The sequence below is a fragment of the Aphis gossypii genome, chromosome 3, assembly GCF_020184175.1.
Source record: "Aphis gossypii isolate Hap1 chromosome 3, ASM2018417v2, whole genome shotgun sequence".
NCBI lineage: Eukaryota > Metazoa > Arthropoda > Insecta > Hemiptera > Aphididae > Aphis > Aphis gossypii.
In genome coordinates this window covers 39,986,297-40,009,751 of record NC_065532.1, presented here as the reverse complement: position 1 = coordinate 40,009,751, position 23,455 = coordinate 39,986,297, and the positions used below count along the sequence as shown (strand labels likewise).

General features: G+C 32.1%; 2 protein-coding genes across 3 annotated transcripts in view; one reads left to right on the top strand and one right to left on the bottom strand.

Moving 5' to 3' along the window:
• Positions 1–16,944, top strand: part of LOC114132383 (uncharacterized) — a 27,416-nt gene extending 10,472 nt beyond the window's left edge. For both annotated transcript variants that reach the window (XM_050204697.1, XM_050204696.1), the window contains exons 3-4: positions 583–716; positions 12,545–16,944. In XM_050204697.1, coding sequence (XP_050060654.1) covers positions 583–716; positions 12,545–15,193 — 2,783 coding nt within the window. In that variant the 3' untranslated portion in view covers positions 15,194–16,944. The remainder of the gene's footprint in view (positions 1–582; positions 717–12,544) is intronic.
• On the bottom strand, positions 16,761–23,417 carry LOC114132376 (85/88 kDa calcium-independent phospholipase A2). The gene is made up of 14 exons (XM_027997825.2): positions 23,047–23,417; positions 22,886–22,976; positions 22,686–22,810; positions 22,429–22,606; positions 22,130–22,360; positions 21,715–21,840; positions 21,429–21,592; positions 20,903–21,104; positions 19,829–20,060; positions 19,315–19,465; positions 18,982–19,167; positions 17,585–17,756; positions 17,236–17,405; positions 16,761–17,146 (listed from the first exon to the last, which is right to left on the bottom strand). Exons 1-14 carry the CDS (start codon positions 23,247–23,249, stop codon positions 17,008–17,010), a joined length of 2,370 nt encoding a protein of 789 aa, XP_027853626.2. The 5' UTR covers positions 23,250–23,417; the 3' UTR covers positions 16,761–17,007.
• Positions 23,418–23,455: the final 38 nt, after the last annotated feature.

Here is a 23,455-nt window from a genome sequence, read left to right as displayed (position 1 = left end):
TTATAGAAGAAAAATTACTCTGTAGTAGTGCAGTATACAAATTATTTATACTGTACTTACCAGTTAATATTATAATAAAAATAACCTAGATGATTATCTTAACGTAAGAGTCGTAAGACAATACTTATTTCAAAAACTTTTAACGTTTTTAAAAATATATATTTTTTTTACGTTATGTGAATAATCATAATTAAATCTCATTTTTGTAAACTAAATAAACTTTTTTTCTATTTTTAATCATTATCATTTTTTACTTTTAATATTAACACTTTTTTAATTTTACATTCAAAAGTAAAATATTTTTGGGAGTCGATGTATAAAAAGTCTTAATTCAAACGAGTAATTAATTATTAGTTTTAATTATTTAAAGTTTAGAAGTGTGGAGTAATGGACCATCATTATACGGGGAAACCCCCCGTGCCACTCGACACGTCCAAACTTTAAAAATGTTTGAAAAATGAGTTTCTTGCGTTAAAATAATCACCTGGTATGTAAATTTACAATACACACACTACATACATTTTATATAGAAAATAGAAATGCTAATTAAATCTTATGTGCACTTGTCTATATATATTTCAGCTTGCAATAGGACTTATTACGGTGAAGTAGGAAAATCTTACAGACTGTCTGTGAAGAAAATACAAAAGGAAAGACCATTCCTGTGTCACTTGAGTTTCACTGCGAGCGGACAAGAACATGGAGACTTTGTGGAAGTAAGTATTATACAATACAAGTGCATTACTGCCGCATATTATTATTATTATATTATACAGTACGTATATAATATTATTCAAAAAACTACTTCATGACGTGGTCCTTTTTACTCGTTCATTAATATTTATTTTTCTCTTTAAATAATTATAACACGTTTCAAGTTATTTTGATGAGGCTCAATATTACATAATAATAACGACACTACAAAATACATTTTTTATACAAAAATTTGCCATTATATTCATTGGTAAAAAAATTTCAACTGAAATTTTCATTTTATAATTACCTGTATCAAATGTTATGAAATATTAGATAATATTTCTACTCATTAGTTAGTCGAATCTATAATATTATCATTTATAGGTACCTACTAACATAAATAAATTCTTAACTATGATACATTTTTTCAAATTTTATTTTTAAAGTATTACATAATCTGTCGTGTAATACAATATTCCAGTCCTAAGAGAGTTTTATTTTATTATTATTCCTATGATATTTTAAAAGTATGTTTAATATTTGCAAGGTATTTATTTAAAAAAGTAAAAAACCTTGTGTATTTGAAAATAAAATAAGTATTTTAATAATATTTGACATTTCTAAGTCATAGGAACCTTTTTTGTTATGCCAAAAATTTCATAACTTCATCATTTTTTTTTTATATTTTGAGATTAATGTAATACAAAAATATTTTTTTAATTCGTAAAATACAGTTATAAAATAAAATTGGTTAAATTCATTCTTTGCTAAAATATCATCTATGTTCGTGCCGCGTATAATCTCATACAGTGTTACTATTTTAGACATCTTGTACGATTATATAAATGTTTTTAAATATATTTTAATACTTATCAAAACGTTCGTCAAACTAAAATAGACGACTTTACGATTTAAAATATAAAGGATATACATTTGTGGAGAATAAAAAGTAACCCCCATAATTTGTGCATTTTCTCTCGGTAAATTGTTTAATGCTAATTGTCTTGTCATGTTTAAAACATTATTGTATAGAAACTATATAAAATAGAAGTAAAAAGGACAAATATAAAATGTTTAAATGTAAGTAGTATAAAGTTTTTCATACAAGGGTTTTGGGTTTTTATACTCTGGTTTATACATACAATAAATTATTCATGAGAATTCTTTTCGCGGCGTAACTTTCATTGTCTGTAGAGAATACGGCAGTTCCTTCTCAACAACGTATATCCGCTTGTTGTATACAAACAGGTCGGAATCGTAAAACGTGTGTATATGTGTATAAATCATGTCATCTCAAAACTATTGCACTATAGCCGATGCTCTATGTGTAAATATATTTAAGCATTTTTAAAAATGGCTGGAGATTTACGACGACGTACAATAACAATAGCTGGTAAATCACTAAAACGTATCAAATTGAATTACTTATTTCGCTACATACAGCGAATCATGTATTATGTAGTATTGTTTTAGATTGGCATGCTTTCTATAAATTCACTACTGCTAAATTCCGTGTGGGTAACTTATGCAATATGTAGGTACTAATTACGTTTATAGTAGAAATAAAAAGCTAATTTATTAGAAAATTAATTAGGTAGGTACCTTGACGCTTACTAAAATCCTTGTCGGCGGCTGAAAAGAAGATTGTGACCTTTTGCTTTAAGCCATATTCGTTTTTATTTTATTCTCCTTCTCGTTGCCTACTACTCACCTTTCCAGTTAAGTGCTACCATTGAATGAGTTCTAACCACGTAATTTAACTTATTTTTTTCATTTTTATCGCATATACTTATATTCTGTTATTTTGTATAAATATTATATTTTCTATTAACAGTAATAAATAAATAATAAAAAAGAAAAGATAGAAGATACGCATAGAATAGATTGATCTATATATTGTTACAGTTTAAATTTAATGATGATTAGAGATAGGACGTGTAGACCTAAAAAAGTATCAAAAATGACCTCTAAAATTATAAAAAAAATGACCTAAATATTTTAGAATTAATATACCAATTTAATCTTTTTAATCAAATTTATTCCATTCGATTTATAAATATAATACTCGATAAGCGTTTGGTTCGATAAGAGTGCATGATAAGCGTATATGTGTGTGATAAGTACTAATAACTAATGATAGGTTGTTTGTTGAATATTATTCATTAGTAATAAACTAATAAAAAAATGACTAATAACTAATATACCTAACATTTATTAAAATAAATACCTAATACCTACTAATAATAATTTTATTATTTTTTTAATTATTTTTCTTTAAGAATTTAAATTCATAAAAAATGGTGACATTGTACAATAACTACTAAAAATGACCCATAATATAAAAAATGAAGTTTAAATAAAAAAAAAAAAAAATGCATTTATAACTAAAAACGCAAAATAAAATTAGTATATTCTGAATCGAGGGAACATGAAACGAATTTTTAGCTAAGAGATAGTATTATGTAGGATCAAAAGGAAAAAAACGCTTAGTCATCCACATCTTTAGTGATGATATTATTTTTTATCGACGTATTGTTCATTATAGTTAATAATTATTAATTGAACCTCTTATTTCGAAAATAACTGTGTCAACTTGTTATAAGAAAGAGAAACCACGTGCTGATTTGAATAACAGCCCAAAAATGAAATAATACGTAAGACCACTAGTTTCAACTAGATCTAATAACCGCCTAGGTCCTAGATTCTAAGATGTTTTCCATGCGCGCGTTAAAACACGTACCTACATATAATACAAAATAAAAGCCATTGAGGATTTTTCGCAACACCTGGGGACACGTCGGGATAAATCGTGCTAGATAAAGTCGCTGTAATAATATACAATACGACGGTTCGTATTGCACGCTGTGCTTAAATTGGAAATATAAACATTCTGCCCTAATTGTTATGAAAGCTTGCCCGAAGGAAGTATAACTTACAGCTGTACAATAAAAACTATTTTTTACACTTAAATCTTGTCTTTTGGGACACAATGAGATAAAAATTCAATATAAAATAATACGGGATTGGGGTTTTGTAAACATATATCCATGTGGCGTGTACCAAAGTCGTAGTCTTAAACGATAAAAAAAAAGGAAAAAAACGTTAAATTCTTATCTAAATCGAAAATTATCTTGTTTTGTGTGTGTAAGACTTTACCGACGATAACGCGTCTAATACACGATATAATATCCAAGCAAATATTATATACAAAATAATATATAAACACACATATATAGCCCATTTTGGTTATAACTCGATATAGCTGCAGCTTGGTGGTTGACAAGGTATTGCACCCTACGCATTCAATTATTTATCAGGTAGGTAAAAAAAGTTTTCCACGCGTTTCGTTTAGCTTTTCTATAAATTTAATATCGACCACAGATAGAGGTATACAATATATTGTATTTTTTTAGAGGTACTGGTTAGGTTCTTATTTTAATATTATTATACAGTGGTGGTATAGGTACCAACATTCGATAAAAATCATGAAATTACCAGCCAACAATTTTTAAACTAAAACCTAAATATTAATGAATTCATTTTTTAAAACAATTATTATGAAAAATTTAAAAATACCTGTGTTAATTGATAATTACTAATAACTTCATTTGAAATTTAAATTATTTATTTTATCATGTTGAAATAATAGAATAATTTTAAAAAAAACCTAAATTTAAATTTCAAAACTTTATATTTTTAGGTTGCTATTTATAGAAATTTAAATGGAATAAATTTAATTATTCATTTCTGCGTTGTACATCTATTATATACATGTAAATATAAATCCCACTGATTTATATTTTAATTCAAAGGCGAAATTTATAAATATAAATAAAATATTTAGATAAATTGAATTACTCAATCTATATTTATGAAATATTTTTTATAAACTTGGGAATTTTGAGTAGGTAGATATACGCAAGTATGCATCACTTATACACAAATTTATTTATATTGTGTTGCTGTCGACTGTCATTTAAATTTCTGATACGGTACCTAGTACATGCATTAGAAAACATTTTATTCATTATTTTACAAATTTTAATCATCTACTGGAAAACTTTACATTAAGTAATAATGTGTTCATACAAACAATAATTGAAATCTGTTCTAAACGCAGCAAAACAAAAAAAAACTCATATTCTCTTATGATTTCGAATGAAAAATAATATATAAATTAAAGCCCGATGGGAGCGAACTGCGAAGCAAAAATCTAAATGTTTTTGCAAAACCCTGCACTAAGACAAAATATTATACTATAGCAACCGACATCTAGTCCTTATATATTTTTATATTTTATGATTTTATTATTTCATCGCAGTAAATAATGTAATAGACAATTTACAACTACGGATTGAGTTATACTTGAGTAGCTTTAGACAACCATTCTGCATCGGGATTACGATTGAATTCTCGTGGGATTACAAATTTTATAACCTAAGTTTTAGCTATATCCTATATCCATTGAAGCGGTAAAATTCATTTATTTCACTATTATTTTGTTAGTCTTAAAATCAGTTGCAGCTCCACAGTATATGATGAGGTCGGCGTCAGATTAAACTTACTTCCGTTCCATGCCCACGAACGGCTTTCGGTATTTAATATAATATAAATCAAAAATAATTATTTTGGTCATATTGAGCCAATTTAATTATTTAGTTTGACTCGTATTAATTTTTAAAGCGACTTAAAATTAATTAATGTTTCAAAATGATTATGAAATCCTACATAATATTTGTTTCAGTCGTGCCATTTTTATAATATCGTTTATAATATTGAATTGGTACATACTTATAAATTTTCACACTAAAAGTCTAAATTACATTAACATATTATAAATTTTAATTACAAGTATATTATGTCAAGTACCTTAAGTTTTTTTTTAGTAAAAATATAAAATTTACAATATATACTATTGTATGCGAAAGCCATAAGGGTATATTTTATTATTTTATATGATGAATTAAAAATAAATTTACGATTATAGTTTATAATAAATAATAAAATCAGTCAGTGTTTATATTACAATTTGTCTCTTATATTTTATTGATACTAAACTATACGGTTATAAAATAAAAAAAAACTAATTGAGAAAACCATAAATTTCTAGTTACAAAACTTTTAACTTTATTAAAACCGTATTTAATGAAAACCAAAAGACATATTACAACCATAATTAGATTTAAAATTAGAGTATTTGTTTTAATTAATGTGAAATTACACTATGTAACATGGCACCTATATATAGGTGTATAAAAAGTTATACAACGTTCTTGTAAACACCTAACACCCACATTTAATTTATATTTTGAGAAATATTTTATGTTCTGAACTTTTTTTATAATGCACGTTTATATTTTTAAATTAAAACTTTTTTTGGCTAAATGTATATACTGTTATATATTTACATTAATGAGACTTAAGTAGGCCAAAATCATTTTTTTAAACTTTTACACCATATTTTATTTTATGATTAAGGTTTTTTCTAGAAATGTTGTTACATATTGCAACTAGCTAATTATGTTGTCAGATATTTAATCTTATTAAAAAAATGGCAAAGATTACGGTATCAGTACACTTTATGTTTAACATCATAGTATTAAACACTAACTCGCGCCTACCTGCTAATTGTAGGTACTTTTAAAATGGTATACATTGTATTATAGTTATATCAATACCGTGCGCGTTTAAAGATGACGTGATCTGCTTAAAATGCACCTGTTATTAATTGTTAAACCACGTGTAATTTTCAACAACCTTTGTGGCATTAAAGGGACTTATATCGATATAAAACCTCGGTTTAAACGAGAACCACTGAAATGGTTTTATGAATTATGATAGATTTGATTTTGAAAAAGAAAAAAACAACTTTTAAAGCTGTTTTATTTTACGCTATGAATAATGCTACAGCTGGCCTGAGATGAATGAGGTAAGCAGAAGAGCTCCAATTCAACGCAAGGTCTATATACTTAGTTCATTTTTTTTTTTTATATATATAGACCATTATAGTATTTTATATTAATTGAATTTCAAACCAAATTCTAGACATATTCGGAAAAGAACGTTGTAACAGAAACATATAGGTGATCTGAAAACAAATATTGCACAATAATAATATTATATAAATGGATACCGTATACACGCATTATTTAACTTTAAAATTGATTTTTAGTTAGTTTCACAATAATGTTTTTCATTTTTTTCCCTCGAAGTACTTCAAGTTAAGTTAGAAAAACGAAATAAAACTCTATACGCAAGCAATCCAAGTTTCGATCAAAATGGCCTTCCTGACGCAATACAATAGTAGTTCTCAAATCAATTATTATACGTATACACATTATGACGTATTGACGTTTTGTACATAAAAATCCAATCCTGACCGAGCTCTCGAGATCCGTCTAAAACAGATACGAGGGCGTTCAAAGATGCTGGATTTTCTACGACTTAAAAAGAAAAAACCTATCATCAAATACAGAATAACATTCTCGGGATAAGGAAATGGAGTTTGAGTTGGGTATTTATTGAACTTATAAAAGTATATTCGAGTAAATTAATAATCGCTAAACAAATTGAATGATATAATTATCACTACATCACTATGAGTACCTATGGTACTGAAGTTGTATTTTTATGAATACCTATACGGCTATATAAACAATAAACATGTTTAAATTTGAATATGATATTATGCACCTAGATATAAATTGCTTGTATTTTATAATCTTTTTAATATAGTATTCCGTTATAACACATGGGTATAAGACACAATAATTATTTAAATATATTCAGTATGTTCACTACGCTTAGTGCTAAGTATTAATATTTTTAAAGTAGTTTATACTAAATACCAATTTTCGACGTTGGTTTAAATTAAATACATTATATAATTTTTTTAAATCAACATTTTAAAAATTAGACAACTTTATCAAAATAATTTATAATTATTGAATATATCGTATCTCCGCTAACCTGTGATCTGATATAATAAATTAAGCTCTTATAATTATTTTGATATTCCTTCAAGTTATTATTAAAAAAAAAAAATATCATGAATGCATTACTTTTATCTCTGTGTTCGGATAAAATATAATTTAAAAACATAGCTCGCACAGACGCGATGACTGAGAGAAAATGATGACCGTTCGGGGACCGCATACCTTCGTTTTGGTGTTCATTAATCGATAACCGAGGTATATGGACAACACAAAGGTAGACGATTTAATAAAAATAATTAACTTGGATTAGTTAAGCCAACGTATCAAAATTTCGAAACTAAAAGTTAATAGTTAACAAACAATATAATATATTGAACTTTAAAAGCTTAAAGTTTATATGGGGGAAAATATTAACTACTCAATCAAAAAGAAGTAAATTTAGTTTTTTAATCGCCATCTAGGTCATGCATATATGGTGTAAATTAAAATTTTTAAATAATAACTAAATGTTTTGTAAAAATACATCAAGTGCAATATAATAGGTAGATACATTCTTTCTTATTGCGCGCTGTAGTAGTTTAAAAAATAATCATACATTTGTATCGAATATAATTTTAAAACCATAAGACAATTATTATGTATTCGATTAATTATATTTAAAAACCGTGGCTCAGTCGATTATTCAACGCGAAAACCCGATGAAAAGTGCCGACTATAAATCTACGGACGGCATCGGCGGTCACCTCGACCAGGGTTATAACGAGGTCCGCCGCTTTCTAACATCATCTGACGTTATGTTTTAATTACCGAATTAGGTTCTCTGTATACAGACATTATTGGTTAAGAGCCGATATAACTACCTATTTAATATTATATTATATTATATAATCCATATAAGAACGGAACTGGACTCGGCTTGAGACCAACAGACGACCATGAAATAAACAAACATTAAACCTCGCCCGAGTAAAGGAATCAATATTAATAAGCAATAGGTCGCGGGTACCTATAGGTAACTACTAAATAATTTACAAGACATACGTAAAATCGTTTATCGAACATATTATTTTATGTAATAATTATATGAAATAAAAGTATTATTAAAGTATAGGTATACTGCAATATTATACTACTCATAGTTATGTGAATATTGTTAAGGAATTCAATATAATCGTCAAGGACATTTTTTCGCGCTGCAGGATGTAGGTTAAGATTTACCCGGCTTTTTCGCCGTAACGCGGACGGAATATTTAGTCGATTATCGTTTGGACGATCTCTATATTGCACGGCCGTTTCCAAACATTTTGTAGACGTATAAGATGATTATGACATTTATGAGTTTATGACCTGATTCGTTGTTGCGACAACCATACAAACTGAATAATTCAAAGAAAGGTATATTTTTATTTTTTTTATTATTTGACTTAGACCGACTTTTTTGTTTTAAAGTTTAATGGCCTTATTATGGTGGACGCTTGCAAAAGCGGCAAGCTCCAGTGCAGTGCATTTTTTATTAAAGGTACCTACCATTTATTATTCATCGCGTCCCGTGATTATTTCGTCCTCGTGATCTCGATAAATATAATAGAGGTATAAATATTAAATATACATTGTGACTACTGACTATTATTGTAAATCTTTTGATTTGACTCATTGTTATATTTATTGTAAATATTTCAAAATGTTGAATTACTGTTCATACCTATACCTATATGAATATTATATAAAGTATTACAGTCATACATAAAGATTTAAATGTTGGTAAAAAATTCTTTGCAAAAGATCTTTGATTAAAATAAAAAATGTTATTCGTGAATTACAAAAATAACATTAAGTCAAAGTTATACGCCCGTATAACATTTGAAAATTTTGAATTAACAGCATTACCGGTCACAACGTATAAATATTATATTATTATAATTTAATGAATATAATCAATAGTGAATAGATAATAAAACAATGTATTTTTCGATAACCATAAGAGTAATTAAATATCAGTGGTTGAACAATTGTTTATTTTTACGGTTAAATCCACGGTATCCGATAATGCGAATAATGTAATTATAATAATTCTATTATTTAAAAATATAAACAAGGCTACATACGAGTTAAAAAAAAATACATATGCACGGATAAAAACAAAAAAGGCTAGTGTATTTCTTTTTAATCTGATAAAATAAATAATAGGCATTTGATAAGCTTTGATGATTTTTCGATGTACATGAAAATAATTTTGCAATTATGGACTTATATGGTCAAGCCTATGTATAATGCGGTTAGATCAAATAATGTAAATGTATTTCAACCATTTAAAAGCTTAAAAAAATATTATGTGTAGAATAAAAAACACGAATATGAATTTTAATAAAAACGTTGAAATTATAGATAATACAAAACATATAGGTACCTATACAATAAATGAGTCCTGAAGGTGCTTGAGTTGTGTGTAATGGACAATAGTTTTACTTTTTAATTTACAATCATAACAATAAAAGTAATAATGGTATAAATTTAATATATTATTAACAGTAGGTTTCTAACTCAAAATCAAATCGTATTCGAACTTTTTAAAATGTAATTTAAATAAAATTTGGTTTTGATTTTCAAAATAATACCTATTGACGAGAAAATAATGTCTATGCCTGTTGGATATAATATATACTCAAAAAATATTGTCAACTTGAAACATAGCCGAAAAAATTTTAATACCTACCTAATATTCAGTCTCTCACAAACATTTCGGATACGATGATTTTGTCTGCGAACCGTTTAAAATATAATTTTTATCTTCAAACGTTTGAAGAGTCAAAGTCGTAGTGATCCCAAACTACCTATATTAAACATAAATTTTAATGTGGTATAATAATTTAATCAAATTTAATAATTATACAGGTAATTCATGATAACATAATGTAAGCTAGATATCAAAAATAACAAACACAGGTCAGAGGTGAAAATAACAAGTTGTTTTTACCAACACATACATAACAAACGCAATTCGATAATTATCAGTGCACCATTCGTCATTGACGAGAACCGTATAAATACCGCGAGTAGAGCACTTAGCGATATGTAGAAGGTAGTCATAGTGCTAGACTGACTATAATATATTCACCGTTTTTGTAAGAAAAATGCTCGTTGCGGACTAGGTCACAGCCACATCGTCGCGAGTACTCGATTGACCCGGTAGTAGGTACTTATAGGTATAACTTCACACAGCAGCAGTTAGCTATTTTTATTTTATTTTTTATTATTTCAAAGTATTAAATCATTAATCGTAGGTACGTATTATAAAATACGACATTTTTTTTTTTTTTTTAACAATTACCCGCCTTCTCGCAACCACCTCAAGCTTACCGGAAACGTGCTACGTCGTATAAAATAATTAATGTGCAAGACGTGGTCGCAGTATATCCTGCACGGCGATCATTACAAAGTGTACTTGAACGAGTTGAACCCATACCAGATTTATACGACTTAGACGATCAGGATAATATATTATGTACAGGGCTAGGGCTAAAAGACACATAAATAAGCATGCCTTCGTGTACTGAACATTGGTAAAATTACATACTAAAAATTCAGAAGCGTGCATTTATTTGATCTGAAAATTTGAAATTATTCGCTTAAAACATACGCAATACGCATGCGCAATGTTTTATTATATAAATCATAAAAACATTTTTAATATATTGTTTTATTTACTTGAATAGTGATATATTTTATAACACTTTATATCTAAGAAATCAATCTTAATTTATGTCATTCTTTTGTCTAGTTTCTTTACACCCTTATCCAGTACCTACCTAAAATGAAAATATTAAAAATATAACAACATTAGGTATATATTTTGAGATAATTTTGAAGATAAAATATTATGATTAATGAATATTATATTTATAAAAATAACGTCGTATTATTAATGTATTATATTTTCCAATTTAAAATATCAGCGATCGTCTAGAACAGTAAGTGTTTAAGCTACTGATATAATAATGGCTGCGCGTATTCAAAGTATAATACATCGTTTCCAGTCATATCTTCAAGTAGATCTAGATCTTCTTTGCCACTCAAAACTTTGGACGTTTTACAAAATATTATTATCGTATTTGGTATTTTTTTTTTTTTTTTATGCAAAACATATTTTAATTTTAATTTAATGATGTCCTTGTAATAATTTCACAAATTTTTCTGCGACGACTATTAGATTTTTTGTGTAGCTACAGCATCATTTTTGTCAAATAATTCAACTATAGGTACTATGTATAATTTCCAAATATGTGAAATAGTCTGCGCAGTAGTTAGCCTACGCTCCAACGTGTAATATAACAGATGCGTGGGATAATGGTAAAAAGTGCTTTAATTCTAAATGTTTATATAGCATATATGGACATTTCCGAAATACTTTTTTGACGTGGCCACTAAATTATGTAAATGCAGATTAACTAAAGAGGATGACTTTTGTTTTTTTTTTAAATTTCAAACTTTTTTATCGTCATTATTCAATCAGTTATTCACTTATATATTTACATATGGACCGGGTAGTAAATTTTTTTAAATAATTTTAAACCGTTAAAAATACATTTTTTTATTTTTATTATTTTGAATTTTACCTTTTTTAATGATAAAATATACTTTAATTTTGTTTTTCTAAGCAAATACTTTTGGAGTTTCTGGATAGGTACATTAAAACGGATTTTTTCAATTTCATTACCTCTTTAAAAAATGTCGTCTCACATATTATACGAACGTTGATAATAATAACTTATAAAAAGATTGATGAAAATTTCACTTTTATAAATCGAAATACTAAGCTCACGCGTACTCCACTATAGTCGACTGCAGGATCGCCTCGTGTTAAATATTATATTATCGCATTATATTAACGGTGGTTTTTGTGTGTGTGTTTTCAGCTGATCTTCGAGGAGTTCCGGTTGGGCACGCTGTACCTGGGCGAGTGCATAAGTGGCGAGATGCAAATACTCGAACTCGGCCGGCCCTACGTGGGCGGGTCGTGGTGCGGCCACGGGCCCACGGACGGCGCCGCGCCGGCCGTCTACTACAGCGAGGCGGGCACGGTGACGCTCACTCTGCGCGTACCCGTCAGCGGGCTGTACACGACTGTGCCGTTCGCGTTCGGTCTGCGGTTCAAGTTCCTGAACAACCGACAGGCGTCGGTGAGACTGGGCACGGCGGCCGAGCCCAAAGAGCGCGGCGAGCTGGTGCCCGGCACGCACTGCAGCCGCAATTTCTACGAGTGCTACCGCGGCAACAGGTGTTCGCTGCAGTCGCCCAACTACCCGGGCATGTACCCGCGGAACGTGACGTGCCGGTACACGGTCCGGCAGAAGGTGGTGCCCAAGTGCAAGCACGCCATGGTGTCGGTGACCCAGGGCCGGGACGGCTCGGCGCTGACGGGCCCGCACGGCAGGTGGTCGTCGGGCGGCGGCAAACAGCAGGGGGGGCAGCAGACGGCCGGCGGCGGCAATCGCCCGGTCAACGGGACGGCCATCATACGCGTGAACGACATGTGCAGCGAGAACGAGGACAGGCTGGTGTTCCACGACGGGCCGTCCGAGGACGATCCGGTGCTGTTGCGGTACTGCGGAGGGCCGGCGCTGCCCCGGGTGGTGGCCAGCGGCCCGGCCATGCTGGTGGTGTTCAAGTCGTGGGTGCACAACTCGCCGGCCACGTTCTCGTGGCCGCCGCCCGTGTCCCGGTTGCGGAGCTTCGAGCTGGACGTGCGCATAGCGTTCGTGGACTCGGACTCGCTGGACTACGCCAAAGGGTCGGTTTGCGAGTTCACCGTCAACGCGTCGGCCACGCCCAAGTCGCGGCGCGGCGTGCTGGTCAGTCCCCGGCACGCGGTGCCGCCGAACAGCACGTGCACGTACCGGTTCCAGGGCCGGCCCGACGACCGCGTGTGGATGTACTTCGAGAGCTACGGTCACCGGAGCACCGGTCACTTCCTCACGTTCAAGCCGTGCCCCACGCGCCTCCGGATATGGGACGGCGCCGGCACGCTGCTGGGCGACCACTGCGACACGCCCAGGCTGTGCGAGCACATCGCCGCCTCGTCGTCGTCGTCGTCGTCGGCGCAGCCCAACGGCACGCGGCCCAAGAGGCCGTGCACGCCGGACGAGAGCTACCTGTCGAGGTCGCCCAGCGTCATACTGCAGGTGCACACGGTGCTGGGCACGGTGCTGGAACCGTTCGGGTTCCGGCTGCACTACGAGTTCGTGGACAGCGCCGTGTACGACCGCGAGACCGGCGGCGACGAGTGCGCGGTGGAGCACCGGCGGGTGCGCGAACCGCTGGACCTGACGGAACCGCGGAACGTGTTCCTGTACGGCCGGGGCGGCGCCAAGAGCCTGGACTGCGTGTACCGGCTGCACGCCGAACCCGGTTACCGGTTGCAGGTGGTGGTGCGGAACGCGTCGTTCGGGTCGCGCGAACGGCCCCCCCTGCAGCCGGCGGCCGTGGTCGACGCGGTGACCGGCAAGTACTCGTGTCCGCCCGGCGACGGCGGCCCCCGGCTGGCGGTCAGCGAGGTGTACTGGCGGACGGTGCGCGTGGAGCGCGGCTGCTTCGGCCAGAACTTCACGGAAGCCGCGCTCGGCACCGCCCAGGTGACGTTCGACGCGTCGTCGGACCGCGTGGAAATCCGGTTCCGCGTGCCCGGCCTGTCCGCGGCCGACGACTTTTCCAACACGTACTTCAACGCGCACGTCCGCGCGATCCGGTGGCCGGCCTGTCCGCGCAAGCAGTGGGTCCGCGGTTCCGGCGGCGAGATCGAGCTCGCCCATCCGCCGGCCTCGCGGGACGACCTGCACTGCCGCGACGTGCCGTGGCTGCTGGAGGCCCGGCCCGGCCACAGCATGTTCGTGCAGACGTGGGGCCGCTTCCTGCCGGTCAACGCTTCGGCGGCCGCGGCCCCGGCGTGCCGGACCCGGAACCGGATGCTGCTGTACGCGGTCCGGCCGGACGTCCGGCTGGTGGGCAACGTGTGCCCGGCCGAGTCGCGCGACGACCGCCGCGACGCGCTGTACGTGTTCTCGGACGAGTGGACCGACTTCGTGCCCGACGACCAGCAGAACCCCAGCTTCATGGTGGAGTTCGTGGCCCGGGACCCGGGCACGATGGCGTTCAAGTGGCTGGAAGTGTCTAAACCGTCGGCGAAACCGGCGCGCGGCAGCGGCGGCGGCACCGGGTCGGTCTCCAACAGTAACCGGTCGGCGGCCTTCGGCTCGCGCGCCTCGTTGGGTTGCGCGTACGGATGTCCGGAGCTGGAGGCGTGCATCAGCCCCACGCTGTGGTGCGACGGCCACCGGAACTGTCCGTCGGGCGTGGACGAGGCCGACCTCGAGTGCCAGACCAAGTGGCCGTCGTTCAAGGTGCTCCGGTCGTACGGGCTGCCCGTGGTCGGCGTGGGCCTGGCCGGCGTGGCGTTCGGCGTGCTCGTGTGCGTCTACTGCCGGCGGGAACCCGACTACAAGCACTACGACGAACCGGAACCGGCCACCGAGAACACCACCAGGTCGTGTTCGACGATCGCCTCCTGACAGCAGTCCTCGGTCGACACCGTTGACGTGATCGACCGAGAGACGTGCGTTTGAAGGAATATATTCGGCGAAAAATCGCTCTTGCTCAAGCTGTACGCCGCCGTCGGTGTTGTTTGATTTCTATACGTCTAATATTATTATTATTGTTCTTTATCGCTCTGTCGTTTCGCGCCAGCGACGTTTTGTCCACTATAACGGTATAGGTGCCTTATGTAATAATAATATTGTTGTAACGATGCGGAGTCGTATTATAGCTGGTTGGTATATAGATAGAATTGGTTTGCGCGGAAATCAAGAGTTGCGTGCAGGATGACGACGTGGGGAGGAGGTGCTCGGCAAGTCTCTCCCGTGAAAGCGAACGAACGAACAATAATTTTCGTAATATTATTTTCCTTTATTGTGTAGGTAGAATTGTCGAAACGGACGTAGAAAAGTTATATATATATATAGAGGATGTAAGGTATAGAATATTTTCTTAGCGATATCGGTATAGGCGAATAGAGATATATATCTTTTGACTGAAGAAATTACTTATAATTTCCACGACGCGCTCTGCGAACGGCGACCGACTGCAGTCGATATTTACAAAAAACAAATTACAAAACCTACGAGAATTCCGGTTCGAAACAAATTCGTTGTAATTTATGTAGACATATACGATTATAACCGATTCTGAACGAGTGAAATGGACGGTTTTAATAAATATATAAAATCATGTGCAGGTCCGGAGGGACATTTTTTCGCGATTTTTTTGAACCTTTGGGTACATAGTTAATTATTATAGTGAATTGAACGCTGAACGTAAACGATTTGATCGAATTCCCGTCTGGACGCCAACTATATAGTTTATTGCGGAACACTCGTCGCTGTATCTAATTAATAATTATAAAGTATTTGAAAAAAAGATCCAATTGAAAGGATTGAAAGCGATGTAAATTCACGAGGGCGTTAAATGTTGTACGCGGCAAGTTGACCGTGTCCAAATAGACGCCTACCAGTTACCTAGGTACCTATATTGTATTTTCTTTTTCATAAAATCATTATATTAATATCGATCGATATAGAACGTAGATGGTTTCGAATTTTGTCATGTAGACGGGAAAACACGCACGTCAACGTATTGAGTTGATAAAAGTCTAACAAGTAATAATTTTAAAGAAAAGTATATAAATATTTTTAAATAATTTTCAACCATTCGTCTTTTCGAATATAGACCAACATTTATGTATTATAATAAGATAATATTACAGTGTTCAATAGAAATTTTAGCACACTGTTTAGTAAATAAATAAAGAATTATTAAATTTGCGCCAAATTAATGTGATACTGCCTTGACATTTTTTTTTTTTTATATATATATATATATATTATATAAAATAATTTATTATTATCACCATAAGAAATAGAATTTTATTGAATTTTTGTCAAGGCGAAAAAAAAACCTTTACAAATATTGTAAAAAGTATATGTATAATATACATACATGCACACACAATATTATGTTATATTATTGTCATTTAACAATGTATACTAGTGTTACCATAGTATTTAAGAAAAAGCACAAGTGTAATGATGTATTCCTTTAGTTTTTAATAATAAATTATAATAATATGCACTGTTATAATAAATTTAAATATTTAGAAATAGATAGATACATTATATTTCTATGAATATAAAGCAATATATTTAATTATATTATATAAACTACAAAGTGGAATATTCAAAAATTTAATAAAAAAAAAAAAAAACAATTAAGATAAAAGAATTAAAAGCAATACGATATCTTAAATATAATAATAAGTACCTACATAAAATTATTTTAATAATTGTGCCAGTTTCCACACTTTATTATTGTTTTTCACCATATCGACTTTGGTTTCCCAAAGAATCTTGACTAGTTTAACATCATCTTTTTCGTCCATGGCTATATCTTCTGATAGTTGTGGGCAAAATCTAAATACCGACAATTAAAATTTGAATATTTAGAAATATAAACTGATATAGGTAAGTAAAAAAAAATAAAAATAAAAATAAATGTTTACCTGAAAAACTCAGTTTTTGTTTTGTAACACAATGACCTTGCTCTGTCCACAACACGACCATCAGATTGGGTGGCTTGGTCAATGAGTAATAAACCCAACGCTGAGAATCCAAACACCAGACGCAAACTATCGCTAACACTACTTGGCTTAAAAATGTCTAAGTTTTTCACCTAAACCAAACACAAAACACAGTAAATAGATTATTAATGAAATGTTCATGTTCAAATTAAAATTATTACAAAGAAAATAAAAAGAATAATTGAATACAATATTATTATTGAATACTTCATTTTAATCAAATGAAAATATTAATTAAGACAGAAAACTAAGCGTATATTGTAAATTGTACCTCAGTCACAGGTATACTTCCAGTTCCAACAGAAACTACAAGACTTGGATCATGCATTTCATCAGCCCTATTTGTTTTGTATAATGCTAAATTATATTCCTCGATTTCAGTTAATGTATCTAAAGTAGGGTTATTTGAGATCAATCCTCCATCCAAAAAGCGACCAAACATTCTAAAACATTTCATATTGTGAATTAATATAACAATTCTATGTACAAATGTTATTGAAATAATAATAATTATTATTAAAAAAAAAATAATAAACATCATTGCTCTATAAAGAACAAACAATATTGTAAAAATTATTATTGTTTGTATTTGTATTGGCATATAATAAAGTTTAAAATAATACAAACAATTTCAGTAAGTTAAAATATTTCAATAGTTATACTACTTTGAATCAGATAAAATTGTACATTCAATAATGAAGATTAATACTAATAATACAGACATATTCAAAATAGAATAAATGTTATTGTTAAATTTATTGAAATTTCTCTATTGAACATATACTAAAACAATATAAGGAAGGATATAGAGACAATACATAAAATAATTGTAAATAGAAAAATCCCCATAACTCAGACCGAGTTTTAGATTGTTATAGATTTTTCAAGGTACCTCAAATAATCAATAAATTTGGTTTCACACATTTTTTAGCAGTTCTGATTAAATAATATCAATTATACTTCTTTTAATTTAATTAAAATAATTAAAATTATAAATATTCAATAGAATGTCCAAAAAGAGTCAAATCAATTGAATTAAATTATATATAAAAGAGGTAATCTATATCATTATTTTTTTAATAATCATTTCGACTTTTTTTAAAAAAAATTTTGAATAATAATTAATAGACACATGTTAAACTGTTATTATAAGAGGGGATGGAATATATCCCAGATCAGTGGCGCAAACAAAGGGGATGGACCCCGGGTCCGGACCTCCTCCTCCCTTGGATCATGCCATAGTATTTATTTTTATTTTATATTTTTAAAGTTACCCAAAAGTTTTCATCAAAATGTATTGATTATAATTATTATTGAGTTGGTATAATAATATAATTGTACTTATCAAGCGATGTAATGTATTTTTATAGTATATACTCAGGAAGAGAACAAAAAAACAATATATAATAAATCAAAAATTTTCCTGGACCCCCCCCCCCTTGAATAAATCCTGGTTGCGCCACTGTCCCAGATACTGAAATTGATACAAATTTATTTCTCTAATACGTTATCTGTGTTTAGGAGATTTAGACAAATCACTATTAATGGATTAGTATACTTACCAAACTACCATATTCACCAAGCAATTAGATTTATTAAAAATAATTTTATACATCTGTAACTGCAAGTAAAAACAATAATAATAGCTATTTATATACAAATAATTACCTAAAATATGAAGGTGCTGCACCACTTGCTCTTGCTGCTTTCCAAGCTAACTGTTCATGAGGTGGTGGTGGTGGTGGATAATCACAGGGATGATCTAGATTAATCATGTCACTTGGTGATGTATAATTACGAAAAATGTGTAAGTCTACAGGTTTTCTATCTGCTAATAAACCTGTGACTAAGATCCTGAAACAATTTTATTTTATAGTCCAAACAATATAGTAGGATTCATAATTAAAATTAAGACATAAAATAACTCTTTTTTAATCTAAAAATTAATTGACAGGTGTTTTCATTGATTAAACAACTATTAAGTCAATAAAAACCACTTACTTTGGATGTTTTATATCACTCATGTAAGTATTTACGCCCAATGTTTCTTGTAACATATTTTCCAACACCTCACTTTGGTAAGGTTTACTACCTTGAAACACGAGTTGTTTAAGTTTAAAATATAAGCACAAACACTCGTGCAAAGATTTACCTAAAATGTAATATATAAATAATGACATTAGTACTATAATATAATACATAATGAAGATTATGTATTCCTATAAAGTTAACATAATGAACCACAAGTAGTTTATCCAATTCATTCTGAATAAAAAATATAGATATTATTTTATTGTTTAATTATAGGTATTATATTTTGAAACAAAAAGAAGCAAAATATTTTTAAAAATGATAAATAAAATACCTTTTTTATTTATGAGATTTTCACAACTTGTAATTTTTTTTCCCTAATTTTACGCTGATAATTAAATTGTTTGTGCATCATTATTTTAACTTAACTCAATCAACAAAAAAAAATAGTTTGTAAGTTAAAATAATATTACAATGCAATTACCACATGCAAGTCCCAAAGCTAAAATTCCACCAGTACTTGTGCCAGCTATCCAATCAAAGCAATGAATAATAGGAACTTTAGTGGCATTTTCTATATGAAGTAAAATAGTTATCAACACCAATCCTCTAATTCCGCCACCATCAAGACACAAAACTCTGCCTCCTCTATGATTTCTGTTAATATCTATTCTTTCATCCATAAGTTCTTCCATAGCTGTCACAATACATCTAACCTGTAAAATAATAACTATATTAATTGTATACTAATGATTTAAAATAAAAATATATTTTAATTCCAGAACATAGTAAAAAAAATTATTCATACATTTCTAAGAATTAATATTATTATAATGTAACTATTTAAGTGAGGGTGCTCTTTTATCTCATCACTTGATAGGTTTTGGTAAGCTCTATTATGAAACTATAGCAGGTTAACAGTTATTTAAGTAAATTAAATGCATCACTTTCTGTATTATAAATGTAATATGTATATAACGTATAATATTATAATAATATAAATTTATCTATTATTTTATATAAATATAATCTATGAATCTTTTATCAAAAGATAATGAACTTGATTCAATTAAAATAATTTTTAATAGAACAAAAAAATCAAACCAATTTTGACCATAGCAACTACATTTAAGTTATCAGTCCTAATAGGCTTTAAGTCTGGATAAAGTGAGAAAATAATGTTTATTTGTGTAGGAACTTATGTATTGGTATATTTTTACCTGCCATGTTGTATATACTCTATTCAAAATGAGATCAGTCTTTGGCGGCCTGTTGTACACATGGATGTGGCTTACGTCGCTGGTAGAGCTACAGTCGAATAACTATTAGGTGGGGGAACTTGACCGCCACCAGACGAAAATTGGTCGCCACGCAAGGCTGATCTTATTTGGAATAGAGTATAGGAATTTAGATTTACCCTAATCATTGAGTCATACAGACCTAAAAGACAAGTCAAATAGGTAATCTGGTATTTTAATTACAGATACTTTAACATAAAAACAATATGTAATTCATGTTTTTAATTTATGTAAAATAAATATCCTTAGTTAGTACATACTGGCATTGATATAGGTCTTTGAGGTGGTAAACCATTGTATTCTTTATCCCAAGCACATCCATTTGTACATTCCGTATCCAATGCAACATTTGGACAACGTTTTGCACCAACAGCATGCAAGATATAGACAATTTTATCAGAAATTTTATCTGGACCATTATTGGTAGCAGCAATATGTCTTGAAGATACACCTTTATTATTACTAAAAAAAAATTATAAATATTTATAAGTTATTAATTGTTATAAATAACACTTATAAAACATTTTTTATATATTTTAAAAGATACTTAAAAAAGATTAGTTTTATAATTAAATATTTTATTTTATTTTTTAATTTAGTAATTATATTATCTGTAAATAAAGCTTTTAACTATAGCACAAATAATACAAAAAATAAAAAAAATACAGAAAAGAAAAGAAACTATTTAATTAAATTAGTAAAATCTTAAGAAATAGGAGGATTAGGTAAACAAGCCATCTAGTTGATGAAACTGAATAAATAAAATAAAGTTTAAAATGTACCTACATATAATCAATATCAGCTTCAAACGCAATAAGAGCATGAATTACTGGTACCAAATTGCTTTTGACTGCCAAATGAAGTGGTGTATTACCTTCTTGGTCCGGTATATTTGTATTAGCTCCATTACATAACAGTCCCATGACACAGTCAAATCTATTTCTCAAAACCTAAAAAATAAAAGTTTATTAATAATTATTTGCATGCCAAAATCTATATAAATTATAAATAAAATAAATAGTATAGAATGATACAATAGAAAATATACATTATACATTTTATACTAAGTTACCATTATGTGAAGAGCAGTGCGCTTATCAAAATTTAATGCATTTATATCACAGTTATTGGCAATCAAGCTGTCGATTACTTCACGAGAACTTGACCAATGTAAAGGAGTTCCACCAAATTTCATATCCTAGAAAAAATCAATCCCTTAAAAAAATTTAAGATATAAAATTACAAATCTGTTCCTAGATAGTTTGTACTTTGTACGTCTTTATAAATAAAATACAATTTAATAATTTAAGTTTTACAGTTATAGCTAATATAATTAAGGTTTAATAAACCAAAAAAACTTCAATGTTCAGTAATCATAACATAATATGTAGTATTAACAAAATGAAACTTAAATAAAACTTATAGGTAAGTTTAGTCTGTTTACTTTTATGCAATGTTTTAATGTACAGACAATATTTTGTCCTTACTTCAACAAATAATTTTTTATGATTATCCTGAAGATATTCTTTAACAATTCCAGGTAATTTATTTTCGGTAACATTAGTTACAGGAGCTCCAGCCGGGATATTTACATCAGCCCCACAAACTAACAATTCTTTAACACATTCTGGTTTATCCGCTTGACATGCCAAGTGAAGGGGAGTAAATCCATTCATGTTACGATAATTTAAGCATTTCGTGCTCACTTTAGATAAAACCTACAACATTTTTAAATTATTATACTATTCATTTATGTGAAAATTTACTTATAAATTTATGACTTTACCAAAATTATATCACTACTAGATTTAGCAGCATAGTGAAAAACTGAATTGGCTTCATTATCCAAGTGGTCCAAAGAAACATCCAAAGCAATTAATGCTTTTACAACAGCTAATGAATTATCATAAATGGCCAACTGTAATGATGATATACCACTTTCAACATCTGGTGTATTTAAATACCTAATAAATTTATAATAACACAATTACAATATGTTTATATTAACAATGATAGTTTAACATTTGTAGATAAAAAACTTACATTACAACATTTGGGTGCGATAAAATGTCTAACATTGCTAACCTCACAACCAAATGTGCAATATTCCATGTTGGGTGTTCGACAAGAGTATCACAAAGATTTTGTATCACGGACAAACAATAACACTACACAACCAATATTATTTCATTAGATAATTTTATAGTTAGGTAGGTATCTTGTTAATAAATTAATCTACTTACATCTTTCGATATGCTGAGTATTTTTGGTAATTGGTCCTTAAGGATACAAAATCTTACTTCTGAATCTTCTATACTCGATCCTCGGTATAAGCTGTTGAACCATATGGTTGCAATTATAAATATGTTAAGTTAATATTTTACTAATTTGAATAATACTAGACCTGTAAGAAGTAGTTAAGCTTTCCGCACGAGACAAATGTAAGACGATTTCACTGACATTATTATTATCTACTGCATACAAAATAATCGGGTCATGACGACAGTGAACATTACGATTAGAATATTTTTCCGATTTTACTTCAATAACTTTATTGGGATTTTTATCGGGAGTAAAAAATACTTTTAACGAATTTAACCAAGACATAATGGTTAATAAATGTTTAGCCAACACCTAAATCGCTAATTGTTCAGGAAATTATTGAAGTAAGTTCATGATTGTAGCAATCGAATTTCCATACAAAAAAAGCATGAACAAAGGGCTATACCTTTTTAAGCAGTTTCAAATGAACTTTGCATTTTAGCATTTTGATACGCTTATCATTTTATCAATACTTATATCAACTTTGAATT